Below are 9,082 nucleotides of genomic sequence, written 5' to 3'. Positions count from 1 at the left end.
TGGTGTTCTAATAATACAATCTTAAGAAATTAAACCTATTAGTGCAAGTGCGCTGCGTAACACCACTGTTGACTATGGGTGAATCTGGTGCAAGATCCCTTGTTATTTACTGCCTCACTACACACACTAAGCATGGCCTATGCAGCTTTTTCTTAGATCACATACAAAAGTTTACTAGAAACACCAAACACAAGACGACAGTCTTGTCAACAAAGCTTGTATCAATATAGTTTGGTGATTGTGACAGCTACTACAATGCGAGGAGAGTGTAGATATGGGTTATACTGACCACAGGTTGTGTGTCTCGCATGCTGGCCAGAATTGTTGACAGAGGACATGTGCAAAACATAAATGGCAATTCAATGCTGAAGAGTACTGTGCGCACTGTGCTGAAAACCCTACACTTACAAGCACCAAAAGAAAAATTCTCAGAGCTATTGGGTTGTTTACTTACTTGTGTTTTGCATATACATGGTCTCAGCTACTTTTTCCACTTCCCAAGAGGTCTTGTACAATGGTCTCAATTTCGGCACAGGATGGTGTTGCAAATCAATGTTCCTTCTTTTCACATGTCCTCCTTACTGATTGGAACTGTCTCTGAATCCTGCATGTCTCATTTGGTGGAGCTGAATTTACTGGAAAATGTCTACCAACGAGTTCTTTTTGCGATGCAATGCGTGCCCTCGTTTCTTTAATTAATTTATCAAATGACGCAAGGAGAGAACCAGCAGTTTTGCTGTTAGCACTTCTTGCTAATTGTTGCACAATAGTCAGCCTGTCTTCCAAAGCAGCTCGGTAGTCAACAGTGCTGTCAGCAGCTGAAGTATGCTGTGCAGCTATTTGTGTTAACTCCTGCACAGATGACTCTCTGCAGAACCTGTCTTGCATAGGGAGCTTTACAGTTCCTTTGCTGATTTCCACTGCATGAATGTGTTCACAGAGGTTACCCTTGATCAAATTGTCTGTGCAAGAACACACACAACTGTGCACACAGATCTGAAAAGAAATACAAAATAATTCATTATACACACATGTGGATTAACATCTCTTAAATTGGCACAAATGGTTGTTACACCTAGGAATTTAACTGTTGAAAATAAGTGTACATACCTTGCACTCAGTACAGGACAATGGGCATGCACTGCAAGAGTTCTCTGTATAGGTGACAGTATATGGGGGCCGACCAGAAACGGTCTATAAATGCCATGTGCCATCTTCAACGCAGTGTATCAGTTCCTTATTAATACCACAACCTCTTCTGTGACTCTTACTTATTTCAGCACTCCGTCCGGTTCTCTCTGTCCCCTTACAAAGCCTTATTAATCTTTGAAAAAGTGAGTCCCTCATTCTGTGCAATAGAGCATGGATACATTTATCTACTCTGTTATTTATTTTCTTAAGTAAGTATGAGTATTTGAGAGTTTTATGGTTTGCTTCTAAGAACATATTTGTATTAAGGCCAAGGCCAATTCTGTAGCTGTATGCCCACATATGTGCCCTCCATGAATATTTATCCTTAAAGTACTTGCCAAACTCCTCAATTCCTTCCTCCTCTACACACCAAGTAAGAAAGCCATCCAGCAGCTCTGAGAATTTCTCTCTCTCTGTCTGTAAGTACAAAGTTTTCAGAGCTTTGTATACAGTACTCTTCAGCATTGCATTCCCATTTACTTTTACACATATATTCCATCTCCATGTCCGATCAACGTGCCAGGTACATAACAACCTATGTTCACTATGGCCCATAACTACACTCCAGGCACTGCAGTGGCTGTCACAGTCATCAGATATGAATACCTATAAAAATAAAAATAAAACACATATGTTAATGCTATAGTTATTTTCAGCAAGCAGTGGATCAAACATTTTCTAATGAAACTAACTGTCTTCTTACCTTTGTTTTGAAGTTTCCAATACATTTTTTAATCTGCTCAAAGAAAACTTGCATGGACCTTGTATCAGTATGTGTACGGAAGCAATAAGAAACTGGACATCCAGCACCAAATTCATCCACGGTCAACAGTGTGGTCAGATAAAATTTATACCTATTAGTGCCATGTGTGCTATCAAAACTTTTTCTGCACACAATTTTTTGGCATTTTCTGCTGATACTCAGTCATAAGGACTATCATAAAGTCACTTTCTAATAACTTGTTTCCATTATCCTCAGTGCCTTGGGCTTTGTAATAAATAACCAGGGAATCTTTCCCTAGGCGCTCTTGTTGTCTCACCCACAGATCAACGCTGGTTGCATCATCTTGGTGTGCACTACTATCGTCCAGCTTGTATTCTTTCCTAATATTTCTAATATCTTGTTTGCTTAAAAGATGAACTCTTCTGAAGAGTCCAACCTGAATGCTCTCTCTCACTTTCTTCAAAATTGTAGTATCAGGAATACCTCATGCAATTAATTCAGCAACCATTGCCCTGTCAGCTGTGGTAAGATGTAGGCTACCCACAGAGAGACTGTGTCCTGTATGTGTCCTGTAGAACTTGACATTAACCATGTTAGATGACACATTTCTTACTACCGAACAGGCAGGGCAGGTACCACCAATTTTGATTGAAGGTTCCCTTAACCTTCTGCCTGAAGCTGTTTTGTCAGCATATCCAGAACGGTGGCAAACAAAATAATCACATTTCTGTTTTCCCCTTGGTCTTATGAAGGAAACCTTCTCTTCAACTTCCATCTGTTCCTTCTACAGAAAGAACTCTGAAAATAAAATTACAATGCATAAGAAATAGAAACTTAAATACAGCATTTGTGTGTTATTCTGAGGAAATAATTAAGTTGAAATACACAAGATAACACTGAGTAAGGTCAAAAGATATTAGCATCTCTCTAATAATGAGAAATAATGGTAATGGAGACAGTCTCTCCTACTCATGTGTCATAAGAAACTGAAACTGCTTGTGGTATGTACATACAATCAATATCAGACTGCTTTATGCCAACATTCCAAACTAAGCCTAGGGCTACACTATAGATCAGCCTGTCACCACCACCAAGATTTAGAAACATGTAGCATGCTGGGGCAAATCCAGATTAACAACTTAATGAGTCCAACTGTTTAGAGTTGTTTAAGTTGTAAACTGAAGATATATTGCCAATCATTGATTACCCTATGATACTTTCTTACCTATATTTACATAAATGATACCCAACATGAACACTAATAATTATTAAATCATATCATTAACTCACTGGAAAGTGCTACATATACAAACAATGTACATCATCAGTTATCTGGCAAGTACAAATAATAAACTGTACTTTTGTTTCCTCACCTTCCAAAGAACTAAATGTCATTTCTTTGCACTTCATTTTCTGTTGGTGAACACACTTCAAATGCTGTATCAGGTCTTGCCTCCAAGAGCATCTAAATGTATTGCACTCAGTACATGTCATCTAAATAACAAAAAAACAGGTTTTTGCTTAATATCTTAATAGTGTACTGCAACGGAAAAAGAACGTGTAAGCACAATTAATGCACTTATTCATCCATCATGTTTCAACTGCCAATTATGAAGAATAATGTTCAAGGTTGTGGAACAACACAGTGAGGCCGCAGTGAGAAACTAGGGCCTGCATTATTTAAATATCTAAAATAAATTATTTGTGCTTCATGCAACTAGTTTCAAAATTTAGAGGAAAGGCCACATCCCCGATATCACACTGGTGATATCTCCGTAACATTTTCGCCAATATAGCACGCTTGACTATGAACCAGCCATCTGCTTGCAGTTGGGTTACATTAAGATTCACGCAGCATTGATATGGTGACAGAGAGGTAACCAACTTGCCTCCTACCTTTCCAGATGCAAAATTGTGTCTCTTCATGTGTTTGTTTACGTCTATCACCAACTTGTCGCAAATATTACATATTTCTTTCCTAGGCTGTACATAAATATTCTTGCGATGCTTCACCCTCATATGTCGGTACAAGATTTTTCTTGTATTAAAATTTGTTCCACACACGTCACACAAGCCTGCCACACCACGAGTCCGTTCAACATTATCCATAGTGTACCTCGCGACTACGAATTAAGAAAAGCATACAACACACACACACACACACACACACACACACACACACACACACACACACACACCAAGATGGGTCCCGCAAAAATCATACGAAGCGTTCAAAGATCTACCTACAAGCAGCTACGTCTCATTGGCTCTTACCACCAACCAATGAGATATCGGTGCCAGTTGAAATAGCTACGTATAATGCCTCATCTCATCTAACGCATATTGTACGATCGTTTTGAACTTTGTCCACTGATCCTCAACACTATCTGTACTTGAGACAAAACTTTTGTGTTGAGTCGTCAGGTACTCTGTAATCTGTTTTTTGTCACTTTTGCTAAACAGAAAAATCTTCCTACCTTTTTTAATATTTCTATTTAAGGCTGAAATCATTGATGCAGTAACCACTTTATGATCGCTGATTCCCTGTTCTGCGTTAACTGATTCAAATAATTCGGGTCTGTTTGTCACCAGAAGGTCTAATATGTTATCGCCCACGAGTCGGTTCTCTGTTTAACTGCTCAAGGTAGTTTTCAGATAAAGCACTTAAAAATATTTCACTGGATTCTTTATCCCTGCCACCCGTTATGAACGTTTGAGTCTCCCAGTCTATATCTGGCAAATTAAAATCTCCACCCAGAACTATAAGTTGGAGACAGCTACAACCATGACAATTCTCTGCTGACCCTGCAACCCACTGTGTATACTTTGAGCCATGACTGTCATTGACACTAACATGTGAGGGTTGTACGGAATATTGGCAATTTGTCTGTTGCTTTCACATATGCTAACTACTTTATATACATATACATCTACATCTGTACTCTGCATATTCCTAATGGTGGCTAGTATCAGGGATTCTTACTGCACCATTTGGGTGTGCACCTAGGGTTGAATCACTGCTCAAAGACCCACATGCAGGAATTAGTTAGAGTTCGCCTTTCTGATCCATGTATACAGGATGATGGTACATTCCTCTTCATGCACACATACATACATATTGTGCAAGCCACCAAAAGATGCATGGTGCAGAATTTTAGCACTGGTAGTAATTTCTCTTCCTGTATCACTCACAAAACCGAGCAATGGAAAAACCACTACCTCTATGCTTCTGCACAAACCCAAATTTCTCTTACCTTGTCTTTGTGATGCTCCCGAGAATTGTACAGTGGTGGCTGTAGCATTACTCTACAGCCAACCTCAAATGCTGGTTGTTTAAATTTCTTCAGTAGTGTTTTGCGAAAAGAACATTTTTTTCCCTCCAGGGATTCCCATTTGGACTCATGAGGCATCTCCATAATACTCACATTGTGACTAAAACTGCCAATGGCAAATCTAGGTGCCCACCTCTGAATTGCTTCAATGTCTTCATTTAATCCAAGCTGGCACGAACTCCTAACATGCAACCAGTACTCAAGAAACCACACTTTCCTAAAATTCTTCTAGTAAACCAGTGTTGACCAACCACCTTCTTTGAAATTGTCCTATCACGCTTGTACCATTTCATATTGTTTTTCAGTGTTAAACTTGTATACTTAATCAGTGTCACTATGTCAAGCAGCACACTAGTAATGCTGTATTTGAACATTATAGGACTTTTTTCCCTATTCATCTGTATTAACATTTATTTTGCTATATGTAGAGCAAGTTGCCATTATTCAACTCAACTAGAAACTTTTACTGAGCCATTTGGTAACCTCCTACAGTCACTCAGAGATGACACTTCCCATTCTCCACAACATCATCACCAAAGACTCACAGACTGCTGCTCACCATATCGATCAGTTCATTTATATATGTAGCAATCTGTCGTTGTTTGCTGATGGAGCTGTGGTGCACAGGAAGTGTTACAGAAGATCCCCATTGGGTACCTTCAGGGATTTAATTCACCTACAGTTTCATCTGCTTTGCTAAATATAGCTCTCTGTGTGGGGCATCTCTTATGAAATTCAAATTATGCAGTAGTTAGTGAGCCATTTTGTACCATAAGCCCTATCACATTATACTGTCTCAAACACTTTTGAGAACACTGGCAGCAAAGAGCTGAGTTGACAATTGGACAGTATATTGGTTGCCCAACTTTTATGGATGGACAACCCTACTCCATGTTTCAGTCTATCTGGAAATGTCCCAGTTTTCATTCACTGGTTACATAAATATCATAATATGTGACTGAATAAGTCCCTACATGATTTTAAAATCCTGTTTGATATTCCATCATATCCAGAACATCCAGAGGTTTAATGATTTTATTAAGTTCGTTTAGGAGTTGTGCTTTTGAAATAAAGTGCTATATTTGGTGTGATTTGCATATGATTTAGTAGCTTGCGACGGGTCAGGCTCTTATCGCGCAGTTTCCTTTCCCTGAAAGAAAATCCACCTACCTCGTTTCTTAGGTAGTTGCTGCACTCGCCTCTCCTGATAGCAGCTACTGGAAAAATTGCAGTAAAGCAGTGTTGAAGAAACTGCAATGTAATAGCCGCTCACCGGAGGCCGCGATACATGTTTGCTGAAATACAATCTATGAGCAATCTTCCTAAATAAATTGAGTTATTGGAATGGTAGTAATTGTTTACTCAAACGAGAACGCGAAGTTGGTAATTCTATTTAAGCTCTTTATTGTCTTTAAGCCTGATCATCAGCCCGCTAATCTACGTTTGAAGAAAGTTCAGTTCACAATTCTATCCACACTCAAACCCCGCCAGAATTAGCTTTCAAAGTTACGGAATTTACTTAACTGCAACACAGACGATTTTCTAACATACACGTTTGCAGTCGATGTTCAATAATAGTTCGTTTTTTAACGTTAATGCTCGCCATAAGCACTTAGTAAAAGTTTACGAAGTACCGCCACGCTTTTAATTATTAAAAGTTACTCGCGTCTTTCGCGGAACGAAAAGTCACAACTCGCTCAAACTCACACTACGCGTTACTGGACTCTTCCAGTCTCAAATCGCACAGTACCGAACCGATGAAGCCGTTTTATGACTTCATTTTACACATTATTCGCGAGGACACATCAAGCATGTCTCTTCTCGATCACAGTTCCTTCGCGACTCCTCATCCACTCGCGACTCACTCTCCTAGTCTGCTAACCGTCCTCGCATCTCATTGGCTCACACATCACACAGCCAATCAGAATTAACTCTTTGGGTGCGCCTCGCGCCAAAATCTAGCACGCACCAGTCATGACTTCTGAATCATTTACGTCATGATTTCTTGTTACACAAAATTTACTGTATAATTTAACAAACCGAAAGGAAAACTAGACTTTACTTTATTTCCAGAAATTATTTAAATACTCGCGAACGTTCTGGCTGCTTGTACAATACCATACACTCTTGGACATCCGACATTCACTAAGATGGGGAACCACTGGCGACTCTGTTCCCACGGTTACATCGTCTGAACACTTGCGAGTTCCAACCTAGATTTTATACACTTGCAAAGAATGGCGAATGTCCCTCTTTCATTCACTCAGGCACACTCATTCACTCTCACCTACTCATATAAAATAACTGTTCACAAAAATTCAAAACATTTATGGTTTTAACAAAGTTATAGGTGAATTTCTAAAAGTAAAATTCTCAAAATAAATACAAAAGCACGGAAGGTGATTTTGTTTCATAGTTGGATGGTCACTGAAGGTGATCTATACAGAATGGTATTTATTTAGACTCGAAAATTGTAGAAATTTGCGTTTTCTGTAAGATTTTTCTAATTTCCAAAATATGCAGGTTTCAAAGCTCAAATTTGGATGACTTATTTTTATTCATAACAGAAACTAGTATATTAACTTTTAATTTCCTCAGGTTCCTCAGTTAGAAGTTATTAAAGATGAAAGTTCCACGTTATACACGCGGCTAGTTAGCGCACAGGTCTTACATTCTCACGGTACAGACATGCCATATGGTCGTGACGTCAGACGAACGGACACCGGTAATCTGCCCGCTACAGCACATATGCTAATCTGATGGCTACTTTACAGTCTGTCTACATTTCACAGTAAATATTTGATAGAAAACTGTGCGCTCGCACTAGTTGCGACGCCACAAGCTCTGTGGCTCCTTTTGGAGATCTTTTATTATGGCTCCCTGTTGTTTCAGCCACTGTGAGAAAAAAGCAATTACAATCTGAGGCTTCAGTTTTTTGATTGTAGCTGTGTGAGCCACTGCCAGAGGATAGTGGAGTCTCCACTTGTTGAGATTTTATGTTCCTACTTGTCTCACTTTTTATGATGTTCCATATGGTTATTTCTTTATTGTTAGATTTCCTAATTTTTTTTCTGCATGAGGCATTTGTTTGTCCTTCCTGTTTCCACATGCTAGAGTTTTGGAGAATTTTCTTTTTTCCCTAGTGCAACTTCCAGGTTAGTGGTCATCTTTTGTTCTGCATACAGGTCTCTCTTTCAGCACACGATATTATGATGCCAGCTGTTACCAACTCCTTTTTTCAATAACAGGATGATTTCATTTTAGCCTCTGTTTGGATGAAGCAGATTTCCAAATGTTTGGCAATTACATCCAGGAATGAATTGAATTTCTTATTCTCTGTGTCTGCCTCATGTGCTTCCTCCCATTGTTAAAAGTGTAAACTCTTTTTTAAGTGATTGGTAGATCCCCTATTTATTATTATAACATGTTTACAAAGCATGTGGCCATTTACTCTTTTCCTTCTGGCGAGTTTACATATTGTGATTTGACGATCATGATCAGACAGACCTTTTACTATGGCTTGTGTTTCCACGTCATTGTAATTCATGGGGTCCATTAACAGATTATCAATCAAGATCTTTTTAATGCAGTATACTCTTCTTGAGAATGTGACCCTTGGAAGCAGGTTGAAAGTTGACAACAATGATTCCAGCTGTTTATAACTGTTATATCTTAAGGAAATTTAATATTAAAATTACCATGTAGTACAATCTGATTATTATTCCTCTAAGGTTCTGTAAGAACTAATTCCAGCTGCTGAAATCCAAGTAACTGAAAATAACCATTTCCAGGCAGTGATGACTGATTCAGCCCACTCCATTATGGACCCACCATA

General features: G+C 38.9%; 1 protein-coding gene across 1 annotated transcript; it reads right to left on the bottom strand.

Moving 5' to 3' along the window:
- Window positions 1–1,194: 1,194 nt before the first annotated feature.
- Window positions 1,195–4,024, bottom strand: LOC126298004 (uncharacterized). Its single transcript, XM_049989322.1, has 6 exons — window positions 3,662–4,024; window positions 3,275–3,409; window positions 2,460–2,699; window positions 2,113–2,372; window positions 1,895–2,045; window positions 1,195–1,797 (listed from the first exon to the last, which is right to left on the bottom strand). The coding sequence occupies exons 1-6, from the start codon at window positions 4,022–4,024 to the stop codon at window positions 1,195–1,197; spliced, it is 1,752 nt and encodes a 583-aa protein (XP_049845279.1).
- Between the last annotated feature and the right edge of the window lie 5,058 nt (window positions 4,025–9,082).

The sequence above is a fragment of the Schistocerca gregaria genome, chromosome X, assembly GCF_023897955.1.
Source record: "Schistocerca gregaria isolate iqSchGreg1 chromosome X, iqSchGreg1.2, whole genome shotgun sequence".
In the NCBI taxonomy this organism is placed as follows: domain Eukaryota; kingdom Metazoa; phylum Arthropoda; class Insecta; order Orthoptera; family Acrididae; genus Schistocerca; species Schistocerca gregaria.
Note: the sequence above shows the minus strand (reverse complement) of the source record. Positions and strands in the feature narration are given on the sequence as shown.